This window comes from Apis laboriosa, unplaced genomic scaffold (assembly GCF_014066325.1).
Source record: "Apis laboriosa isolate Shangri-la unplaced genomic scaffold, ASM1406632v1 scaffold18_cov149, whole genome shotgun sequence".
In the NCBI taxonomy this organism is placed as follows: domain Eukaryota; kingdom Metazoa; phylum Arthropoda; class Insecta; order Hymenoptera; family Apidae; genus Apis; species Apis laboriosa.
In genome coordinates, this window is record NW_025222233.1 from 2,202,094 (window position 1) to 2,226,070 (window position 23,977).

The window sequence follows — 23,977 nt, forward strand, 5'->3', positions numbered from 1 at the left end:
CACAAATATGACACATATTAAAAAAATTTTTATAATAAGTTATTAATAAAAAATGTTAACTTGATTTCGTTTTGTTGATTAATTTTATTTAGGACCAATCATTTCTTCAGGTTTTACCCATTCATCAAATTGTTCTGGACTTATACCATTTTTCTCTGCTGATTCTTTTAACGTGATATTTTCTGCATGAGCTTGCTTTGCAATTTTAGCGGACTGTATTAAAACATAATTTTTATATATTAATTACAGTAAAAGCATAATAAATTAATTCTAATCTAATAAAAAATTATAATACCTTATCATAACCAATATGTGGATTTAAAGCAGTGACAAGCATTAAACTCTCATTTAAGAGTTTTTTAATATGTTCTTCATTTGCTTTAAGACCAACAATACAATTCTTTGTAAATGATGCAGAGGCATCACCTAATAATCTCGCAGATCTTAAAGCATTTGAAATCATTACAGGTATAAATACATTCAATTCAAAATGACCATTGCTTCCAGCAACAGTGATAGCAGTATGATTACCCATTACTTGACAACAAACCATAGACAATGCTTCACATTGCGTTGGATTAACTTTACCAGGCATTATAGAACTTCCTGGCTCATTTTCAGGAAGAGATAATTCTCCTAAACCACAGCGAGGCCCACTTCCCAAAAACCGAATATCATTAGCTATCTATATAAAAATTTTATATAATGTAAAATAAATTATTTAAAATATAAGTTTTTTTTAAAATTAAATATTATCTTAATGTACTTTCATAAGTGAAACTGCTACTGTATTAAATGCTCCATGTGTTTCTACTATGGTATCTCTAGATGCTAAAGCTTCAAACTTATTAACAACAGGTACAAATGGTAAACCAGTAATATCTGCAATCTTTGCAATTGCTTTCTCTGCAAAACCTTTTGGTGCGTTTAATCCTGTTCCTACTGCAGTACCACCAAGTGCTAATTGATATAATCTTGGAAGAGTATCTTTCACTCTTTGAATACCATTACAAATTTGTTGTGCATAACCTATTTTTAAATTTTTATTATTAAAATTGATAATTTTATAACAAATATAAAAATATTATCATATTAACCTGAAAACTCTTGTCCTAATGTTAGAGGCACAGCATCTTGAGTATGAGTTCTACCAATTTTTATAATATGTTTCCATGCATTAACTTTTTCATTTAATGCATTATATAATTTTTCCAAACCAGGAAGAAGAACTCTATTAATTTCTAAAGCAAGTGCCACTTGCATAACAGTTGGAAATGAATCATTAGTACTTTGAGATTTATTTACATGATCATTTGGATGAACAGGTGTTTTTGATCCCAATTTACCACCAAGTAATTCAATTGCACGATTTGAAATTACCTACATAAAATTAATAAAATGATTACAAATATATTCAAATTATTTAATAATGTTTGCTGTTAAAACAATAAATACCTCATTAACATTCATATTTGTTTGAGTTCCTGAAATTAAATTATACTATATTTTGTTAGTATATGTTAATATTGATAAATATGTACATTTAATAGAAAATATACAGTACCGGAACCTGTTTGCCAAATTACTAATGGAAAATGTTCATTATAAAGATCTCCACATATAACATCATCTGCTGCTTGACTAATAGCATCTGCTACTTTAGCATCCATTCCAAGTTCTTTATTTGTTTCAGCTGCAGCTTTTTTTAATATACCATATGCAACAATAACACCATACTAAATAAATGTAAGATATGAATTAAGAATGTTACATATAATAACTTTATCTTAAAATTTTTTTAAATAATAAAATTTTATTTATTTAGATTGAAATAAAAGCAATTTTAAATTTTCTTACAGGCATGCGTTCAAAGCTATCACCTATTGGAAAATTTTGCATTGATCGCACTGTTTGGGCTCCATAATATTTATTAACAGGCACCTTCACTTCACCAAAAGTATCCTTCTCAATTCGAAATTCACCATCTGATTCCTTAAATTATAATTAAAATTTATTACATTAATATAAATAAAATTTATTTATTTATTTATTATTTATTGAAAAGAAAAAATTATGAATATATATACCATATTAATATTAATTTATATAAGAGAACTGAATGAATATAGCTTCAGAATATTTCAATAGAATAAGTTGAGGAATTCAAGGTTAGTTATAAAGTTAATATTATATAATATATCAATATATGTGAATATTCAAATGTGTTTTTATATGCTATATAAATTAAATATGAAAAAAATATATATATATAAAATTAAAATATAAAATTATATATACATATATAACTATGCAATATAAAATATATAAAATATAATAAAAATAAAAGATACATGTTATTATTCATATATATAAATAATTTAAAAAATATATATATTTAATTTTTTAAATAAAAATTTTTGTTTCATACCATTTATAAATTTTGTTCGATAATTTTTGGTTTGTTTTAAAAAAATCGTTTATTTTCTTCATGCACGATTATAGATTAAATGTCAAACGTATTCAATTGTTATATTATAAATGATATTTAAAAAAAATTTAGTAAAATTATATGTAATAAAATAGTATTTTTTTTTTTAATATTTTTCAAAACTATTTTAAAGTCTGATTCTTAAGTGATTACGTAAAAATATTCTACAATTAATTAAAAAATTTTTGGTAAGAATATTGAAAGAAATAAATGCGAAAATAAATAGATAAAATGATAAATCATAATTTATAAATTTGTTATTGAAAATATATTTTTAATTATATTTTATATGACAGATTTGTACCTTTTTCTTGCATTTAGAAACTACTGATGTATTCAATGACAGCCTTAATGTTAAAAATGACGATGATTTCTTTAATTCTAATAATCCATGATTGTCCGATAAACATTTTAATAGATTTAACATCATTTTACTAATTTTCAATTATATCTATTTTTTAAAACAATTCTCTAAAATGTTAAACGATTAAAAACGAAAGAATAACTAACGTTGATTAGAATATGTACAGGGATATAAAAGCATGTAGGTGAGCAACTAATATAGGTGAAACTTAAGCATAAAACATACCGTAGTTAGATAGATTCTAAGTGAACTAAGTGAGCATATGGATTTTATTGCAATTAAGAATAAACAATCAGTGATATTATATAATATTCATTGGTTCATATTGTTTATTGAGTTTATTTAATATTGTAAAAAAATATCAATAAATAATCAATTGAATGATAATAAGACTGATTATTTGTGAAATGTTTCTTGTAAAAACTATTTTAGATATATTTTAATATAAAAATGTATGAAGAATAATATAAAAAATTTACATATTGATATTTTAACATTTTGATTGGAGAACTATTGTTATTGTTTCCAAAAACATGAGCTTTCAAACGTGCTTTATAAACATTGAATTTTTCTCTTTTTGAATTATTCTACTTTCGATTGCCAATATGATGTCAATCATTTAATAGTATAATCATTGTTGATGAGATTATGTAGCATTTTTACAGTCTGTTAACTTTCGTCGCCATTATATTTATGTTACGTGTGCTGTGATTTTACATATATTAAAAGTTACAAAATTATGGTGTATTCTTGAAAAACGTTACCTAAATGGTAGTCGATAATAAGCCGATAAATTTGTGTAATACGATTTTATTTTATTAGCTACGTGTCAATTATAATTGGTAATATTGAAAACAATTATTCAATGATTAAACTAAGCGATTGCACTTATTGAATTTTAACACTTTAATAAGATTTTATTAAGATTTTCGTTTCATGTAATCAGCACGCGGATTTTACGTGTCACTCTATTTGAAGATTTTTTTTTATGTAATTTGTGCAAAAGAGAATGCTATGCTCAAAAAATTGTGGTTAAAAATTTTTCGAGTTCGTATTGCAAGTGGTGTCTTTCGAAAATGACTGACTTTTCTTATTCTTCTACTTTTATGAGGTAAGTAAAATAGTATTAAATATATTTTATCAAATATATTATATTCTGTTTCTATAATTCCTATATTAATAAACAAAAATATCTTTTAATAATTGCAAATCATTTTACAATCAACTTATTTTTCAGCTTTTAATTTAATAAAAATGTGTCTTTTATCCTTAACCTATAATGTCACGCCGGCCTCATGTTCTCAAATAATATAATTTTTTCAATAATTTGAAATTATTGTGTTAATCGTTGTAACATGTGTATGCAAATTGTCATTTTAAATTGGAATCTTGATTTAAATAAATTGTCATTATACACGAACAACAATAAATATAAATTAATTATAGTTATTTTTTGTTTAATAAAATTTCTAAAAAAATTAAATTTCAAATTTACAAATTGTTTATATTTTGAAAAAATAATTTTAAAAAATTAATAATTTTATATTATATTATACCTAATAATAACATTACTTTAAATTTAATATTGTATATTGTATATTATTGTATAATAATATGATATTGTAATCAAAAAAAAAAAAAAAATATTAAAATTTTAAAAATAAAAACAATATTATCTTATTATACAATAAATAATTTTACTTTAATTATATATTGAAATTTTATTAAATAAAAAATATTATAAATAAAAGATATTTTTATATTTATTTATGTAAATTAATATTTATATAAAAAATATTAATAAAAATATTATTATATTAACTTGTGTTTCAGTTATATTATTAAGAAGAATATATAATATTCTTATAAACTTTTAAAAATTTAATAGAATAGATTATATTTATATTTGCAGGGTAATCAATAATGTGTTAACTTTTGTAAAATGTATTGCTAGAACCAGTTTTGTGATAATTAACAACATTTATTGTATACCAACATATGTAGTATGGATGACATTATTATTCCCTGTAAAAGTTTATCAACCACAAGTATATTGGAGAATCGAAGGATTATTTTTTCATTGGCTATTAGCAATGGTATCAATGTGGACTTGGTCTGCAGGTTATGATAGTGAGCATAAAATTAATATGTAAATATTATATAATATGTATAATAATATTATTAATTAATAATGAATATTTTTAATTTATAGTAATAGAACAAGGTGATGATATACAACAAATTATTAGTGAAAGAACATTAGTAATAGCAAATCATCAAAGTACTGGTGATGTTCCTATCTTAATGACAACATTTAATGCTAAACCTAATGTATTACCTAATTTGATGTGGATTATGGATAGAATTTTTAAATTTACTAACTTTGGCATTGTTTCTGTTTTACATCAAGATTTCTTTATAATATCTGTAAGTGAATTTGATTTTTTAATTTATCATTAATATCTTATGTATCATATATAATAAAGCTATTTTGTTTTTAGGGTCGTAAAAAAAGAGAAGAGAGTTTAAAACAATTAGAAAAACATCTGAAAGAATCATATATTCCATTAGACAGAAAGTGGATGGTGCTTTTCCCAGAAGGAGGTTTCTTATGTAAAAGACGAGAGACATCACAAAAATATGCTAAAAAAAATAATTTACCAATTCTTGAGAATGTAACATTACCACGTGTAGGAGCAATGCAAACTATATTTGATACAATTGGTCCATCACAGACATATAATACAACAGAACAACAATTGAATAATAGACCAAGTAAATAATTTTAAGTTTTTAGTTATATCATTATTTTAATATTATTAATAATAATGTTAAATAGTAATTATTAAAAATAATTATTAAATTATAAAATAAATTTATAGATATGATGGTAGCTAAACCAGAAATCAATTGGATTCTTGATATAACAATAGCATATCCTCAAGGTAAACCTCTTGATTTACCAACAATTATAACTGGTTCACGTCCACCATGTGAAACAGTATTATTTTACCGAGTTTTTCCTAGTTCAGTGGTGAGTTCTGAAACTTAGATTTTTATTTTATTTTATTTCATATATATAATATTTTCTGTAGGAATTTTGTATTGCATTATTGATTTTAGGTTCCACGGGAACCAGAATTATTATCTAAATGGTTATATGATAGATGGGTCGAAAAAGAAGCACTTTTGGAAAATTTTTACAAATATGGAACATTTCTTGGCACAAAAGCGCCTGCCAACGAAGGTTCTAAGATCCATCAGGATCCTTTGAGATTCCTAGTCCTTCATTTATTTTTTATAACATCTAGTTATATACATTATAATATGTTTGCGTATGTATTATCTTGCTTCTGGTAAAGCATTTTATGCTAAACAAGAAATTACGTTCAAACATAAGTAAAATTATAATGTAGTAAAGTAAAAATATTCCTGCCTCAAATATTATTCTTGATGTTGACTAACAAAACTAACGAACGTATGGATTGTAACATAATGATTGTATGAATGTTTATAATCCAAGAATGTCACGAAAAGTGAATTGCAAGTATTAATTTCATTACTCTACATTTATTTATCATCATTTGCCTATTTTATTAATCATATACATGTGTGTGTGTATATATATATATATATATATATATATATATACATACATACATATATATAATATATATACACATATATATATAATTTCAAGCATTTTTTACATTATAATAAGTCAACTTTATATAATATTGGGATATTTTCCTAAAAAAATTAATTCGAGAAAGTTGTTTATTTCTATTTTTCTATAATTATATTTCATATATAATTATAGATAAATATTTATATAAATATTTGTTTTTGGTACAAGAAATTTGTAATACATTTCTTAATCAATAAGTTAATTTCCTTTTTATTTTATTTGGATAACTATTAATGTAAAATAATTTCAATCAATTCTATCATATCTTTATGCTTAAATTTCTGAAAATATATAGAATTTTATGATATTTTGAAATATTATATTTTAAAAATTATTCAAGCTCTTCATAAAAAATTCTCTATAAAAATATACTTAAATATTATCTATAAAAAAATTATTTAATGTTTATTGATTGGATTAGAATATCTAATGCTACCAATTACATGACATTTTAAACATTTTTCATTAAATATATTTTTTATTTTTCCATTTATTACAAATGTAAAAATATAAATATCTAAATATAAATAATTATATTTATATCTAAATAAAGATATAGGTATGATTAAATATAATTATCTGTCTGGAGGACTTGGCAGCATTTCAGGCGATATTCATAATAATCCTACACGTGTGTTTTGTAATATGATATCTTAAGTAATATTTTGAAATGGAATTGTAAAATGTAATAGTAAATTGTTATTACTGTTTGTGACAGTGACAAGACAGTGATAGTGAATACTATTTCAAAGAATATCTATTTATTTGTGATATATAATAAAAAAAAAGTATTTTTCAATGCGAAAAGTCAATCATATAAACATAATTTTTTAAATTACATAGAAAATTTATATAAGTTCGTAATTCTATAAAAAAAAAGTAGATGTGAAATTTGACGTGAATTGTTTTGAAACTTGGCAGAAATAAAGATGATATCTTCTAAACTCTGTCAAAATAACTAAGATGTGTATTTTATTGTTAAACTTCAACTACTTATAACATTGTTCAGTGAAGAAGACGATATGTCATCTGTGCCTTGTTCCTGCGGACAAATCTCAATATTAATTGTATATATATATATATATATATATGTATATATATATATATATATATATATATGTAAATCTTATGCATAATTTTCATAGTCAAATCAATGCCTACAATTAGTTTTTAAGATATTCATCATTTTACAAAAAAAAAAAATAAAGCATATATGACATATATTATAATTGCATGTATGTAGATGTAATAGAATTACTAAAGACACGTGTCCTTAATGCTGCCTAATTGGTTATTATAAAGTAAAATATATAGCCCAAATTGAAAGCAATGTTTAGATTCTATTGATGGATCAGAAAAATAATTAACATGAAATGGACATCCATTTTTGAAATAATCGTAGTAATTAAATTTTTATTGTGATTCTTATCAATAAGAAAGGTTTCAAAAAATATATAAATTATGAATATGAATTTTATGATAAAATATAGTTGTATAACAAATTTAAAAGAAGATATCAAATAATAGGTGTAGATTTATTTAAGGGAATATTAATTTTACATGATACATAGTTATATTAAAAAAATATGGAAGTTTCAAATAAATTTATATAAAAAAAACATTGTGACAATGAAACACGTGAATATTTATAATATTTCTTGATATTAGCATTTAATATAAAAATATATAGACATACGTTGTCAAAGCAAGCAAATCATTTATAAATAGAGAGCAAGAAAAAAACTAAATCAAAAAATTATTTGCAAATTCAATAATTTCTTGTTTTTTTAGTTATATACAAATGCATTTTTACTTGATAAACTAATATTATTATTTTTTTAAACGAATATTTTATACTATGATAAAATAGCTCTAGTCTTGATTGCGAATTTTAAAAACAATATCCTAATAAAACAAAATCCTAAATATTATCAATTATATTATAAAAAATTATTAAATTTGTAAATAAAATTTATGTTTTTGGATTGGATCAGAATTGCAGTGCATTTAAAATTACTCAATTAAAAATAAATAATTTGTTTAAAATGTTACAAAAATATATATTAAGATTTTGCTAATATTTAATTGCGATTAATATTCTTATTTAAATCTAAGAATCTAAGAATAAAGAAAATAAAATAATGCTAATTGCATAATAATGTTTACTCTGTTATAAGAGCCAATATTTTTAAAATATTTAGCTATATTAGATTTAAAGTACAACATACTATACATTTCATATAAAAAGTTAAAATATCAAATTTCATATATTTCATATATTTTCAATAATATGAAATGATATGATTAAAAACATAATGTATTTATTAGAAAATACATTTATAATTTTATGATTATTGTATTAAGCATTTGTTTTTATACTAATTATAGAATATATTAAAAAATTGTTATATTTTATACGACATACTTTTTAACAGAATTTTAGCACAGAGTAATATAAAACAAAAATGAAAACCTGGTTGTGCTTGGTTGTGCTTTAATTTTTGTTATTAATTGCTCTCATAAGGATATTTTTATAAAAGACTACTACTATTCATATATATTATATTTTAAACAAAAATTTTATTATTGTTATATATTGAAGCATATTTTTTATTATTTGAATATATATATAATATTTTATATTTAAATAATAATTCAAAATGTTATATTTTTTTCTTAAAATGTTAGTGGTATTCAAAAATTGTAAAATATTATAATTTTATAGTATGCTAATATTTGTATCTTATATTAGTAATTTTTATTTAGTATTTTACCTTTATCTTATGTAAAAGATTGAAAGTTTTGATTTCGTATTTGTTGCAACAAATTTTTTAAAATATATATAATTAAAAAAAAAAAGATTTAACTAGTAAATAATACTTTTCAAAATAAAATCATAATAAATTTTTAATATATTTCGCGATATTTTTAGATAGATATTTTTAGAAGATACGCTTAATGCTCAAAGTAAACTTAGATCGTTTTTGTGCAATGCAGAAATAAATATTATATTTTGTATTTTTTATCGTAAAATTATTTATTCAATTTGACATGTTTTTGATTGCATCTTAAATATGATTATATATTAATCACTATATTATATTTAGGATATATTAATTCACTATATTATATTTAGTATATTATATAAAAACACAAATGTAATAAAATAACTTAGTTTAAGTTCTCTAAATTTTACAAAAATACTTTGCTTGTATCTTTTTCTTATAAGAATTTTAATAAAATTAAAATTTTCGAATTGTATGCGAAAGTTTTTTTATATTATTTTTTATTATATGTATATTATAGTATATTAGAAACTATATATAAATATATATATATCTATTTATATTTATATTATTTTTGTTATTTTTATTAATATTTATAAATTTATATGTAGTTCAAGTAAAATTTAAAATTTTGAATTTCCCAGTGATGCAGTGGCGACTTTTAGCGTTAAACGAGTAAATTACATTTATGTGACTGAGTTTGGAATTGATAGTGTCTTCATATTAAATTATATTTATTTATTTAATTTTTCATAATTTTTAAAACATGACAACTCTTAGACCTTTTACATGTAATGATTTGTTCAAATTTAACAATGTGTAAGTATTAAAATATTTGTCTGTTTATTAGTAAACTTTTAACCTAAACATGAGATAATAAATACAAAGTATTATTTACTAATTATTTTAATAACTTTATGAAATTTTTACTTTTTATAGAAATTTAGATCCTCTGACAGAAACAGTATCCTTTAAATATTTTACATTCTAACTAATATTTTACGTGATTATTATTTAATTATATGTTTATATATATTTTTCTTAATTTTAAGCTTTTTAGTATGGACTTTCTTTTTATACATATTATCTAGCACATTGGCCAGAATATTTTCAAGTAGCAGAATCACCAAGTGGAGAAATTATGGGTTATAGTAAGACTTTTTTATGTTATGTAATTAAAATATTTTATATATATATATATATATATATATATATATATAAATATTGAATATGGAACACAAATTTTTTTTTTAATATTGAAGTTATGGGAAAAGCTGAAGGACAAGGGGAAAATTGGCATGGTCATATAACAGCTCTTACAGTTTCACCTAATTATAGAAGATTAGGTTTAGCTGCAATGTTAATAGAATTTTTAGAGAAGGTTTCAGAAAAGTAAGTCTAATGAAAACTTATTAATATATATTTTGTATATTTTAATATATATGTTGTTATTATTTTAGGAAACAAGCATATTTTGTAGATCTCTTTGTAAGAGTTAGTAATAAAGTAGCAATCAAAATGTATCAGCAATTGGGATATATTGTATATAGAACTGTTTTAGAATATTATAATGGAAATCCAGATGAAGATGCTTTTGGTATATAAAATATTACTTTTTTTTGTAAAAGATTTATTTAAATATTATAAATTAAATATTTTATATATTTTTTTTTTAGATATGAGAAAGGCACTATCTAGAGATGTAAAGAAAAAATCAGTAATACCATTAACTCATCCTGTAAGACCTGAAGAAATAGACTGAATAATGTAAATATATTATTATGGATTTAATATAAATTAAATTATGGTTTATGGGAAATTTAAGAAATATTATTGTGATAAAGTTTTTAATATAATATGTAAAATAAATAGTCTTTTAAAGTATAGATCCGAGCAGTTTATTTCTTTTCCTGTACAATAGTACAATGCTTTTCGCGTACACCGCTCGTGCCTTTATGCATCGTTTTATGTGAATAAATAATAAATAGAAATATAAGATGGTAGGCTCAGTAGAATATTCCGTAGCAGCCAAACGATCGTAGGAAATTTCTACTATGATTGTAGCCTTTATCAGCTGCCATTTTTTCATTCTATTATATTTAGAAACTTAAATCTAAGTGATATTTACAGATCAATGACTCTTTTTACTGCATCATAATACAAAGGTGCTAAGCACCTAAATGATAGCATTTCATTGCGTATTATAAAAATTAAAGACAAAATGTCGTTCTTGCATATCTTTGTACTGCTCCCAGTAATCTGAGGTTCGATCGTTTCTTATTTTATATAAATCTTCAATGCGCTAAACAAAGCCGTGCATAAAATTACTTTGTCTATACTGCTCAGAGAGGCACAGTCATATCAGCCTATCTCAGGAATTATAAAAGTATAGAAGTCTTGTACACATTGCACGAAAGCCCTACTTTCAACTTTTATTTATTTCTGGATACTAAAGAGAAGGAAGACATTTGCTAGTTATGTAGGACACATCAAGCAAGTACAAAACTTCTATATATGAAGGGATTATTATTTAATTGGTACAAAAATGTTGCACATATGTTATCGCAGGAACGATATTAATTATTTAAAAAAAATGCGTTCCCATTACATCTATTTGGTCATGTCCTTATAAAACAAACTTATTTGTTTAAACATTAAATAAATATAAAATATAAGACTAGCTGTTATCAAAATAATATGATAATATGTTCTATATGTCACTTTCTGATGAAAAATTTTTTTTTGATTGAGCTTTAATTCAATTAGATTTACATTTAATATTATCTGTACTTACTCTTTCTACTGTTTTTTGAAATTATGAGTTATAAAATATATAAAAAATAATTAGATGCAATAAAAGATTATATGATATTTTTAGAATTAAAATAAATCATCGTATGAATAATATAATCGAAGTATTGTATATAAATATACAATTATAGTAAGTACAGTTATTTTAAATAAAACATTAAAAATCTGAAAATTTTTATATTTTTATGTTTTTTTTGTTCATAGCTGCAAATTAATTGCAGCTTATTGTATTGCAATTAATTTGACAAAAAATAAAAATTTCGTCGATATAATCTTACATTAAAGACAAAAGTATCGCTGCATAAGTTCTAGACAGTGCTAGACTTCTAAACATTCAGTAACTCTGATTAATTATATACATATGTAATATACCACTTTTGTTTAGTTATCTTATGCTAAATGTTTTGAATTTGGTATATAAATACGGTAGCAAAAAGTTTCAGCACAATGCTTTAGCTTTTTCAATGAAACTATTCGATGTAATTTCAGATATACTAATTTACTTAGGCAGTGTTGCAAAATCGTTTTCGATTAATTTCAGTCACCCACGTTCAAATCGCGCAACGTGGACCACAAAGTTTTGCATGCTGTCAGATATGTACACAGAAATGTTTATCAAGCATCATTTCTAATTTACACAAAACGCAACTAAAATCAACTACAGCGCACATGTTGCTGAGTGTCGTCCAAAATATCATTACGCGGATTTTTATAATACAGCCTGTAGTATCTTCGAGTATAAAGTTAGTGCCATGATAGGATCAGACTTTCATGAATCAAGTGCTGTATTCCCCTGCTTTTTTCCCCATTGACCAGTCTTTTTTTAAGGTCTTTGGTGATCTGGCGTAGATTTTAAAATATCTGGTTGCGTTGGAAGACAGCCTGAACCTAATTTAATTTTCATTTCATCAATAAAAAATAAAAAATAAAAAAACGAAATACATAAAAATATAGATTTTTACAAACCAGTTGTGGGTCGTAGGGTTGATTTTATGGATCTGTGAGATCCATTACGAGTTAATGTATTCATTTGTGGAGTACCAGGTAAAGTGTGTCCCAAGGCATTCATATAATCGGCAATTAATAATGTTATCTCCAAAATCTGCACAAATATAATCAAATGATATTTTTAATATTTAGAAATTTGATTTTTTAAATTTGATTTTTAGTTTTGATATACCTTAGGTTTCGAAAGTGCAAACAAGAGTTTCTGTTCAGCTGCACCTTCATCAGAACAAGCAACCAGCATGAAATCATCCAAACATCCTCCAAATGTAACTATATTCGCATAATTGTAACGGCACATCACTGCCATTGTTTGCAATTCTAATAGTGTAACACTATCTTCGGAAACAGCTATCCATACGGTTATTGGTTCAGTTTGCTTCAACTGAGACAAATGTGTTTAAATAATTTTTTTTTTACTTTTTTATTCATAAAAATATTACTAACCTTTGCTTGATAAAGTGTAGCTCCAAAGAAAGGCCATTTTCTAGTGCAAGTTAGATATATGCGTACACAATCTAATACACTGCGACCTTTTAATGCAAGCCACTTTTCTTGCAATTTCTCTTGCAATTCTCTATAATAATAAAAATCCATAATTTTAAATATAAATAATACTTATTAATAATTTCTTTTAATTTAGAAAACACTTGCCTCAATTGTTCGGCAGTAATATTTGTTCGATATCGTACGGGATAAAATTTATCCAAAGCTTGAAGCACCAAATGATGCGGATTACTTCCTGGGCCACTCCCTCGAGCTTTATCATTGTTATATTCTCCAAAATCGATCTGTAGCGTTTAATCATTGTATGATTATTTTTTCATTAAAAAAATTGTTATTATTTCAAAGTTTTGTTATTATTTCAATTGTTATTATTTATAATTTTACCTGTGCCATTAATGACGCAAGTTCAAATGCAAGTTCTCGATTTACCGGAAATTTGCCTTGTACGACTTGTTGATTTACTTGATAACAAAGAAGAAGTCTCTCTCTATCGGTTTCCATTTTAGCTGCCTGTCTCCAATAACATCGCGATTTATACGTTAATTGTATTACTCTGGTATTTTCGAATTTTCCCGAACCCTTTTCTCTCAATGCAGTTTCCCATTTGGAGATTATATCACAAAGCTGAAATGATAAAAAGTAGCGTATGAAAATATTTTCTTTTATTATAATTTTTTTATTATTAATTCTTATTTCTAATTTACGAATTTTTTTAAAGTGCATACTTTTGCTTGAAGATCAATGAAGTGTTCAAGATCTTTTTCAATCGGATCGTCACTGAATAACGTGAAACCTGATTGATGAACGTCTCGGCAACCAATTTCTTGATTTAAAGTATTTAGAAATTCTTCTATTGTTGTGCTACCATCAAAGCTTACAACCTGATACGTGCCATTCAAAAAATGAACTGGTATCGCGTGTGGTAAGGAATGGTGGTAAGGATTTTTCATTAATATTGATAGAACTTCCATTCTCGAAGGCTTCACCTCTCTTCCACCATTTTGAAGCGTTCTTTCCAATGCTCTTTCACAGTAAGCTGCATATTTGCCGCATTCCGTTCTAACAGAATTTATACATTCAATTATATATTATATTCAAAATTAATTAAAGTTAAAATCCAAATTTTAATTAAAACGCTTACTTGGTATCCGCATTTCTTTGCAAATGTAACTTCAGGTACCAGAGTAATCGATTATTTCTTGGTAGGAATAGAGAAACGGCAAGCGCGAGCAGCTGCCATCCCTGGATAAGAACGTACTGGGCGGGATTAGTTTTGCAGTCCAAAATCGTAGAAGTCGAATGGCCCTGCATGAGCGGAGGACTGTGAGAAGTGGAGGCCGTCGATTGTGCGTCCGCATTTTCACCGCTGCCATTTGCCGCGGGACTTTGCGTATCGCAGGTGAACAGCGATTGCGTGGCGCAGAGAAGGAGCTGCTGTAATGGTATGCTGGCATACTACTATATCCCTGGATTGAACCAGACCTAATCTACTACTTTTTTTTTTCTTTTTTTTTTAATAAGTCGCGCTCCATTGTCCCCGTTCATTGCTTTCTTTATTTTATCAGGACAATCAAGGAAATGTATTTTAAAAAACTTTGTATTCTTGCAGTTCATCGATTTCTTAATATCCATCTTAAATTATACGAGGAATTTTCGGCATAAATATTTGAATATTTTTAGATTTGATGAAACATTCTATTCGTTACACGACATAATATAATGTCTGTTAGTATGTAAGCAATCGAAATCGGACTGATTAACGCATAACTCTATGTATGTTAATCACATAAAACGCATGAACTGTAATAAGTCGAATGAATTAAAAGAAATGTGGATGAAAGAAGCGCTTTTGTATTTTTTAGGCCATGTGAGTCTACCTTACAGCTCGAAACTATTTTTTTCTCATTCGTTTGTCACGAATGAATTAGATTGAAATTTCTTCTTTTTAATATTTTCGAAGCTGTACTTAACGACATAATAATTTCTGAAATTATCGATCTAATCGCGTTCTACGATATTCGAATCTGTAAGGAGTTTTTAAATGTTACTGTTCTTTTCTTTTCTTTTTCTTCTTTAGATTATTTTTTTTAAATAATCGTTAATGACCAGATAATCAAAGACTAATTTTTCTAAGCAGCATTCAAAAAACAGAGAATATTTTGTAATGAGCTATCGAGCAAAAAAACGTACGGAAAAAGAAACAAAAAATCAATCTAGTAAAAAGATGTTTTTCTGTGTGTGGTTTTTTATGTACACCAACATACCATTCTGCAAGTGTGTGTGCCACAGAACGTATTTTGACAAATTCCGAAATCATGTTATTTTTATTTTATTAATGATTTAATCAACCGATAATGCATCGATGATAAAGTGAAAATTTGATTGATGAAATATTAAGTTTTATTGATTTTTTCTGATGAGAGGAATGAATTGTCGAAATATGTTCGGCTCACATGATAGGGCATCAGGGTACAAGGTGATCGGGTATCATGTATAAATTTTATACACAATAAAAATAAAATAAACTTAACATGACGATGTTCTATGAAAAAAAAAAAAAAAAAACGAAGAATCGAAAAAAATGCATGCGATTTTAGAGTAGCCTAGGAAGAGCACATGTAAAGCAGCAAATGAAAATGAAATGTGAATGAATGTTAAAACTAAAATCATTCTTTGTTAAATACTTTGTCAAGTATTATTATTATTATTATTATTATTATTATTATTATTATTGTTCTTGTTGTTGTTATTGTTATTGTTATTGTTATTATTGTTATTGTTATCATTATTAATAGTCATTAATACATATTGGTTTTAAAAATAAAACAACTAGTTTTATTAATTATTAATTATGAGTTAATTACCTTATAAAAAGAAAAAAAGAATAAAGATAACTAAACAGTTCACCGCTATTTTAATAAGATTATTTTGTATAATACTTGACTAAGCGTACCCGATGTACCATTTCTTTTGATTACTCAGAAAACGTATATTCAATTTTGATTATTTTTTTTTTTTTTTCAAAAAAATATTTTCGGCTCATATATGTCGTAAATATATCGTAAATTTAAAATCCCTATTAATAATAACGTTACGGCCAATAGATAAAAAATTTATTATATATTACGCGATATATGTACGTCGGCTGTAAAAATGGTACAGGGTTCAGAGTGTTTGTTAAACAATAAGCAGGACTTACAACGCGCGCAGTACCCAGCGACACAAGTCTGGCGGCCTTTTTTACCTGTACGCCCAAACGGTGTTGAGTGTGACGACTTGTCTGCTTTACCAATGCACATATGAATTCAGATTGTAATTCAGGCTGGTCTATACATTGTTGCAATGCGTTTTGCGCTAATACCACATGGTAGTCTATGCCTGCTTGCTCTACTGCCACCGACATGAACAATTGACAAGCCTAAAGAGACAAAAATATCGATTTCATAATTTTTTTCTATATGTAACGTTATCGATATATGATATTCTTAAATTATGTATTCTTAAACATGTTTACCTTGAAAAGCTTGATGGCTTCAGTTTGCAAGGCTTCGGACGTCAAACTAGTCAATGGACTAGTGATATTTTCTTTTGTGTGTAGTAACAATGGGTGTCTCCAGAGTACACAACTAGGATCCCCGTCGGTTTCCATCAATCTTTGCACTAATTGCTCGTATTGAGTTCCTGCATTAGGTCCACCTCCGGATACCACCGTCAAGTGATATAACCAATTGTCTTTATCTTGCTTATGGGGCATGAGCAAGTATGTAGGACCTTGATGAGTAGGGAAAATACCGATCGTTCTTTCATGCGGACATTCAGCGTCCCTTTCCTCGCTATCACTGTCGGACACGTGTTCGACCTCTTCCACTCTAGCATCTCTCATATTTATTTGTCCAATAGGATTCTAAAAGCAAAATAAAATAGAAGGATCGATAATATTTATACAATTTATTTTTAAATGATGCGTTCTAAAATCGACGGCTTACCGTATCATTAGGGCACTTAAAGTAAAGGAACATTTTTCCGATGAGGACGCACCAGCATTTCTTGGCGTGCCCGTTCTTCACTTTCGTCAACCATCCCTGTATCGTAGGCTTATTATCTTCTTTGCTGAGCAAAAGTTTCGTTGCATTTCGCCTTTGTACGTTTTGTAAAACTCTTATCCAATCTTCCATCGTTGCGATACAATCTGCCGTTAAATAATACGTTTTCTTGCCTGTTGCTATTTCAAATGTGGCCGCACCTTCCGCCCTATTTATCCTATTGAAAAAGTCATATTATTTATTTATCTGTATAACTTTAATATTAAAAAAAGGAAAAATAGGAATATTTAAATAATTACCTGCACACTTCATCCAGCACAATTTGACCTTGAGGCTTTCGATTTACATCGTTTTGACTTTTCCAATATGTGAGCACTCCATTCTTCAACACGAACCATCTTTTTCTCCAAGTTTTCAATTTACCACCGAGTTTTGCGAGATGGCCTGTCTTTTCCAACGATTCTTGTCGTTTTGGACTCTCACCAGAGACTCGCATTAACAAACTAGGCATGCTAGATTCAAGGGAGGTAGAGCTAAGAGCATCAGGAGGTATCGCATAATCTTCCGATAAACCAGATTCCAGAGAGGTGTCTACAAGCACGATAATCTCCAAATTGTCGGATGTACACAAATGCAAAATTTAAAAATTGTGGATAACATTTGAAATGCTTACCACGTTTCACGCTTTTGCTAGGAGAACCGCTGGAGCTTCTCTTGGCGGGACTAAGACTGCTTGTAGTTTTAACGCTCTTCGACGGACTACTTCCGCTACCAAGTGACGAGTCTGTGTTGTCCGATGAACTATTGGTGATCCTTGTATTGGTTTCCGTTTGATTAGGATGCTCTTCGCCATCCGAACTGTCGTCAGAACTGTCGCCAAAAGGCATGGATCTAATTTGACTGGCTCGTCCTAAAAATCAAAAAAGGATATATAAAAAAAACTCGATCTTTGAAAATTAACATTATTCGAGAAAAAGATAATAGAGATTTACCTTTGACCGTTGCGTAGACTGGAACTGAAATGTCGCAATAGCCTTGAGAATTGTGGGCAGTCAAGTTGTGTCCTGTCGCTTGGGAATGTTTCGACGAGCTGGTCGTATTGGTCATCGTGGAAGGTGCGGATTCCTCGTTCGTAGGTGGGCCGATGCCAAGCCCACCATCCGCTACCTATAATAGAATTTGCAAAATATAAATTCTGTTTTCTTACATATTATAACAATTTTGTTTCTTACGAAACTCATTCATTTCGCAATACGGATATAAAACGATCCTTTACTTGATATATCTTTGCCTCCCAACTAGGAAATCGGTGCAAAGGCGGGGTAGGCGGTCGAGGGCCCTGCGCGCTTTGAGCCCAATTCATCCCTTCTCTACTCGGTGTATAAATCTCCGCGTAATCGTGAATGGCCTCCGAACTTCCGCTGTCTCTGCTCGTCTCCGAGACTCCAGGTATATTCGGCAACATCACCAAATTTTCTACCGCCGCAGCGAGTTCTTCCGACAGTAAGCTAGAATGGAAAAAGAACGGCAAGCAATAAAACACGGAACTAATTCAACCGCATTCAAATCACTTGGATAGAAATATACCGATCAGCAATAGGCCCGTAACGATATACTATACGTGCCAATAAGAAGGAAAAATGAATGCAACCATATATTTTTTTTTATATATATGTATATATATAAAAAGAAGAAGAAGAAGAAAAAAAAGCTTTAAATATTCGAATCGCAACGCGGGAGGACAAACTGGGTCGACAGATCCCCGCAGGAAGTCTCAGGACGTTACAGGGTACCACAATTTCGAGAGTCGGGCGCCGCTATCACGTCGTGAGACCTCCCAAGGAGAATCGAGACACATTTACGCGACGTTACAAACCGATAAACGGCGCGCAAGCAGAAGCGAAAGAATTACGAGAATAAGCGGCGAGGTGTATACGTACATATGTATCAAGGTATAATAAGTATATAATAAGTATAAAGCGCGAAGCAAGCGTCGCGACGAGATTCTACCTTGAGTCCATGTTGGTGGTTGTAATTCCTCGTTGTATAGTTCCGCAAGCGGATAGGTGTCTTCGGTGCTTGGTGCCGGCTTGTGGTTCCGCTACAGAGCTCTGCACGCTTTCCGGTATAGCTTGCGGTGTTCCCTCCAAGCTTTCCGATCGTCTGCGTAACGTCGGGTCTACTTCCAAGGACAGAGACGCTCTCGTGGGTGCCTAGAATAGATTTTTTTTTTCATTTAGAGAAAGAGACGTATCTTTTCGAAAGAAAGGAATTATTTTTTTCTTGAAAAAGATTTTTAAAATTTGAAAAATCGATAAAACATAAGATACAAAAGAAATGAAAAATTTACAGGTGGTTTCAGGCCGATGTTGGTTATGTGATTTCTCAGTAACTCCAACTGTTGGTTACACTTGTTATTCTGTTCCCTTAGATGCTGGTTTTGCTGTTCCAATTCCCTCAGCTTATTGGTCACCCATTCTTTTATTCTCGCGGCTTTCGCCTCGACCTGTCTCGCGTCTTGAAGCCGCAACTGCCTCTGCAAAGTAATAATTATCGTTCGTAAATCGTCGATTTATCTCGCCCGAGATTTGATACGGTGAATCGTTTTATCATATTTCTCGTGACGCAACGCGACACGTTATCGGAACACTTATTCTGCAAAATAGCGCGTGAAACGAGATCCGCTCGGCGAATTCTCGGAGAGAAAAGTAACGGGATGACGCTATCGAGGGTCGAGAGGGGATTTCCAATCTCTTGGAGAATGATTCCAAGTGGTTTTTCTTCGTAGAAAACATTCGATTCCAATCGTTTTCATCGTTACCTGTTCCTCGACCTGTGTCTCTAGCTTCGAGATACAAGCACAATGGACATCCTCGATCTTGTCATTCTGCGTACCGGAAGTCGACGGCAGCGAATGCGGTGGAGAACCAACGCCGGATGTGCTCAAGCAATATTCACCCTTCACTAGCCGCTCCTCCATCATCCGTACCTGTAACAGATATTCATTCAATCATTATTTAACAAATTGATCATCCATTTCAAATTTATTCATATTACGATCTTGTACCAATCTCATTTTTACAGATCGTTTTATCTAAATTTCATTTTTTAATTCACGATAATCTCTACTTCCGTTTCTACTTCCCTTCCTCCAAATATTCTCTTTCGATTCGAAACTAACCCACGCATCGATCCGTATCCATAAAATTTTCTCTGGAACAGGGTACTTTTCAACTGGAAAAATTGGACAGATTCTATGAATTTCGTTTCGGCTCGAAAAGCGTCACGCGAGCGTACCACATTTCCGGTACGATCGAAGAAGCATGGCAGTCGCGGAGACGCGTGGCGTGAGATCGTCGAGTAAACAGCGATGACAAAGCGAGTGGAGAGAGTGGGAGAACGAGAAAGGGAGAAGAGAAAGAGAGAAAGAGAGAGAGAGAGAAAGAGAGCGAGTGTTGCGAGTTGCGTGTGGACCTCGTGCGCCCCTTTTCTGGCACGATGATGGCAGTGCTCGTTTCGCAGCAGCTGTCAAAAATCGATATCCACGTTTACACAATGTGGATACGTAAGCGCTGCACTCTGTACGTCCGGTAAACCGGTAGTGAAACGAGAGAGACGGAGAGCGATATCGAGAAAATCAATACGCCAACGTAGAAATCCTCTGGCCCAATGTTTTCCTCCTTGTACCGCGTGTGAGTGCATGTGCTTCGCGAGTCATATCGATCACCCTCCGCGTTTTCATTGTCGTCCTTGTTCACCGAGTCAAGAACCGCGGTTTCATCAAGACTTGATTCTGCCTTCTGTTTTATCTTAATTGAAAGAAATTGAAAGAGATCAAAAACGTGGAAAATGAATGAAAAAAAGAAAAAAGAAAAAAAAAAGAATAGAATAAAAAGATACAACGAATTTTTCTTATCTTTAATAATGATAACTAGGATAATGATCGAAGCAAGAGTTGCAACTATTTCGCACGATGAGTAACAAAGCTGAGACAACACCGAGACAACGCTGGCAGAGCAGTATTAATAGCACCGTCATTCCATCGAATTATCTTCCCAGATATCTCAGCATTCTTCGCTCCTCCACACGCACATATTGTATCACTGTAAATTGCATCTAGCCCACGTGCCGTATCGCTTCACGTACAATTAAAAACCATCACACGCGAAATCGTACACGATGAATCGACTTATTCGCACTTTTCTTTCCCCTCGCAAACTTTTTCAAAAAAAATCGATCGGATTTTAATTATCCCCTGTTATAAAGAAACTATTTAAAAGAAGACTATGATCCCCTTACCCGAGCTACGAGTGGCCATGATAATCGATCGATGAGATAATCGACCAACGACCTTTCTTAAATCCTTTGTTCCTTCTTCTCCTCTCGAGGGCTCTCCCACGATTCTCGAGGACACTCCCACACACACGAGGACGAGGACAGGACCAGCCACGAGATTTCCCTTCCCGGCTACGATACACAATCGCAGCCAGCCTCTTCTCGAGGGATGCGCTACTTGCTCGCGTTGTCGATGATCGAACCGAACTGAACGAAACTAATGCGCGTAAACTGTACGGGCCTTTCCTGCGCCCGATGAGTCACGTTGGCTCACAGCCAATGACAGAATTCGTGGAGGTTCTGGTGCGTGCACACTCGCCACCCTTGGGTAACGTCACGGGCCGACAGTCGACGACAGACGGCCTCCTCTCTTCGGATCCTCCGCCGGATACGCACCAGCCTCCAACATGTCGGGGAGAAAACTAACGAAAACGCGACACAATCCGATCGCGGCCACGTTGCACGTCCACGTTCTTCAGATTTATCGATCTGCTTCCACGTTTGTATCTCGCAGGCCTGCGCTCGCTCCTCCTCGCCACGCGACACGTTTCTACACGATGGACGATCGTTCACGAGACGAGTCTTCTAGCGATTGCTACGCTCTATGGGAGGGATGAGTTTTCCGACTGCGGACTTTTTCGCGTCGTTGATTCGATCCAACAGAATCGCGAACACGAACGAACGTGAAGGGAAGAAAAAAAGGGATCGTGGAATTTTTTTTCTTCTTCAAACCGAGATGAAAGTTAATTACACTCGGGATGGAGAGAGATATTCTATTGAGATATTGTAAAATTATTTGATTGATCCAAGGGATCGAAGAATTTTTCTTCTAATTTTGAAGGGATGAACGTGGACGAAAAGTGTGCAGTTGGGAATATATCAGGAATTCGACAAATTAAATGGATTAAATGTGAAATTCGACCGTGTCTTTTTCGACGCTCGGTGATTTTCGAAAGACTTTCGGAAGGAGGGAGATAAACTTGGAAGGCTGGAGTTCTGTGTAATTCAGAAACAACGACCGGGTACACTGAGTTCGTCATTCGATCGATTCGAACGATTTCTTGAACACGTTCGAACTCTATCCGAAAGATTTATCGATTCGTTTCGCCGCTTGAAAGCGAAACGCCTAGAAATAACTAGAATCTCATGCGCCGATCTCATACATCTCCTTTCCGCCATTCAATTATTCTCACGTTCTTCTTTTTTTTTTTGTGAAACTTCCTCCTGGATCACGATAATATTCTATTGATATCGGATCGAAATGTTCGAGGGAATATCAAATTTCATATTAGATGCATCTAACGAAACTCTGAATCCCGAGCGTTTTCTCTGGAGGATATCTTGGAGTACGGTTCAATGGCCAGAAAGGCCACTTTGTTTTTTCTTTTTTCTTTTTTTTTCACGAAGGGGACGCGCTTGAGATCGTGGGGAACAGAAGGGTTCCATTGGAGAGGCTGGTCCCCTTATCTTTTCACGATGGTTCGGCGCACGTGCGCGTACACGCGACAAAGCGGTATCACCTCTCACGGGTGCATCGTCGAATTATGGCTGGCTTCCCGCCAAAAGCAACCCGTGCAACGTGCACGTATACACGCAAAAACATTCATTCAGCTGCGTTCGTTCGAGGGAGACGACAGAAAGAGAGAGAGAGAAAAAAAAGAAAAAAAAAAGGGAACAGACGACCGCGGTTGGCTTAAATGGATCAACGACCGACGAACGCGTGAGAAATATGCAGTCGAGACTGAAGGGCTCGACATTGTAACGAGCGCATTTCCACGTTAATGAGGAATTGTGAATGACGGAGAAGATTGAAGAATTTTCGGAGTAAAGCCAAATGAAAATTTCGTGACGCGTCGAAAAAAAATATTTGAAAGATACTCGAATGATAAACTTTACAATTATCTTCGATTTTAATTGAAAGTGAAATTCTGCCGAACTCTTCTCAAGTTC

At 29.9% G+C, this 23,977-nt stretch overlaps 4 protein-coding genes across 18 annotated transcripts in view; 2 read left to right on the forward strand and 2 right to left on the reverse strand.

Annotated features, from left to right (window-relative positions):
- Positions 1-64: 64 nt before the first annotated feature.
- Positions 65-2,987, reverse strand: LOC122711954 (fumarate hydratase, mitochondrial-like). 3 transcript variants are annotated; one of them, XM_043931172.1, is made up of 8 exons: positions 2,793-2,987; positions 1,858-1,992; positions 1,565-1,736; positions 1,456-1,484; positions 1,098-1,380; positions 767-1,029; positions 296-685; positions 65-213 (listed from the first exon to the last, which is right to left on the reverse strand). In XM_043931172.1, exons 1-8 carry the CDS (start codon positions 2,916-2,918, stop codon positions 85-87), a joined length of 1,527 nt encoding a protein of 508 aa, XP_043787107.1. In that variant the 5' UTR covers positions 2,919-2,987; the 3' UTR covers positions 65-84. The 3 variants fall into 3 exon arrangements, with proteins under 3 accessions (XP_043787107.1, XP_043787109.1, XP_043787110.1); XM_043931174.1 differs by lacking the exon at positions 2,793-2,987 and adding an exon at positions 2,429-2,537; XM_043931175.1 differs by lacking the exon at positions 2,793-2,987 and adding an exon at positions 2,088-2,197.
- Positions 2,988-3,332: 345 nt separating this feature from the next.
- Positions 3,333-6,515, forward strand: LOC122711955 (acyl-CoA:lysophosphatidylglycerol acyltransferase 1-like). Of its 3 annotated transcripts, XM_043931177.1 has the most exons (7): positions 3,336-3,694; positions 3,799-3,963; positions 4,765-4,982; positions 5,065-5,279; positions 5,354-5,627; positions 5,735-5,886; positions 5,976-6,515. In XM_043931177.1, the coding sequence occupies exons 2-7, from the start codon at positions 3,929-3,931 to the stop codon at positions 6,210-6,212; spliced, it is 1,131 nt and encodes a 376-aa protein (XP_043787112.1). In that variant the 5' UTR covers positions 3,336-3,694; positions 3,799-3,928; the 3' UTR covers positions 6,213-6,515. The 3 variants fall into 3 exon arrangements, with proteins under 3 accessions (XP_043787113.1, XP_043787112.1, XP_043787111.1); XM_043931178.1 differs by having other exon boundaries at positions 3,333-3,963; positions 5,948-6,142; XM_043931176.1 differs by having other exon boundaries at positions 3,336-3,963.
- Positions 6,516-9,996: 3,481 nt separating this feature from the next.
- LOC122711870 (N-alpha-acetyltransferase 20) lies at positions 9,997-11,210 on the forward strand. Its single transcript, XM_043931021.1, has 6 exons — positions 9,997-10,145; positions 10,266-10,290; positions 10,387-10,477; positions 10,589-10,718; positions 10,787-10,923; positions 11,003-11,210. Exons 1-6 carry the CDS (start codon positions 10,093-10,095, stop codon positions 11,086-11,088), a joined length of 522 nt encoding a protein of 173 aa, XP_043786956.1. The 5' UTR covers positions 9,997-10,092; the 3' UTR covers positions 11,089-11,210.
- Positions 11,211-12,223: 1,013 nt separating this feature from the next.
- The window catches only part of LOC122711824 (uncharacterized protein CG43867), a 90,917-nt gene continuing 79,163 nt past the window's right edge, over positions 12,224-23,977 (reverse strand). For 7 of the 11 annotated variants that reach the window (XM_043930905.1, XM_043930906.1, XM_043930907.1 and 4 more), the window contains 18 exons: positions 20,514-20,681; positions 20,043-20,228; positions 19,703-19,905; positions 18,969-19,200; positions 18,685-18,859; positions 18,366-18,602; positions 17,992-18,283; positions 17,636-17,909; positions 17,164-17,553; positions 16,849-17,067; positions 14,791-15,083; positions 14,375-14,708; positions 14,034-14,273; positions 13,797-13,933; positions 13,590-13,719; positions 13,318-13,527; positions 13,104-13,239; positions 12,224-13,025 (listed from right to left, as the gene is read on the reverse strand). In XM_043930905.1, coding sequence (XP_043786840.1) covers positions 12,961-13,025; positions 13,104-13,239; positions 13,318-13,527; positions 13,590-13,719; positions 13,797-13,933; positions 14,034-14,273; positions 14,375-14,708; positions 14,791-15,083; positions 16,849-17,067; positions 17,164-17,553; positions 17,636-17,909; positions 17,992-18,283; positions 18,366-18,602; positions 18,685-18,859; positions 18,969-19,200; positions 19,703-19,905; positions 20,043-20,228; positions 20,514-20,681 — 3,921 coding nt within the window. In that variant the 3' untranslated portion in view covers positions 12,224-12,960. The remainder of the gene's footprint in view (positions 13,026-13,103; positions 13,240-13,317; positions 13,528-13,589; positions 13,720-13,796; positions 13,934-14,033; positions 14,274-14,374; positions 14,709-14,790; positions 15,084-16,848; positions 17,068-17,163; positions 17,554-17,635; positions 17,910-17,991; positions 18,284-18,365; positions 18,603-18,684; positions 18,860-18,968; positions 19,201-19,702; positions 19,906-20,042; positions 20,229-20,513; positions 20,682-23,977) is intronic. The other 4 variants (XM_043930911.1, XM_043930909.1, XM_043930908.1 and 1 more) reach the window with 4 other exon arrangements.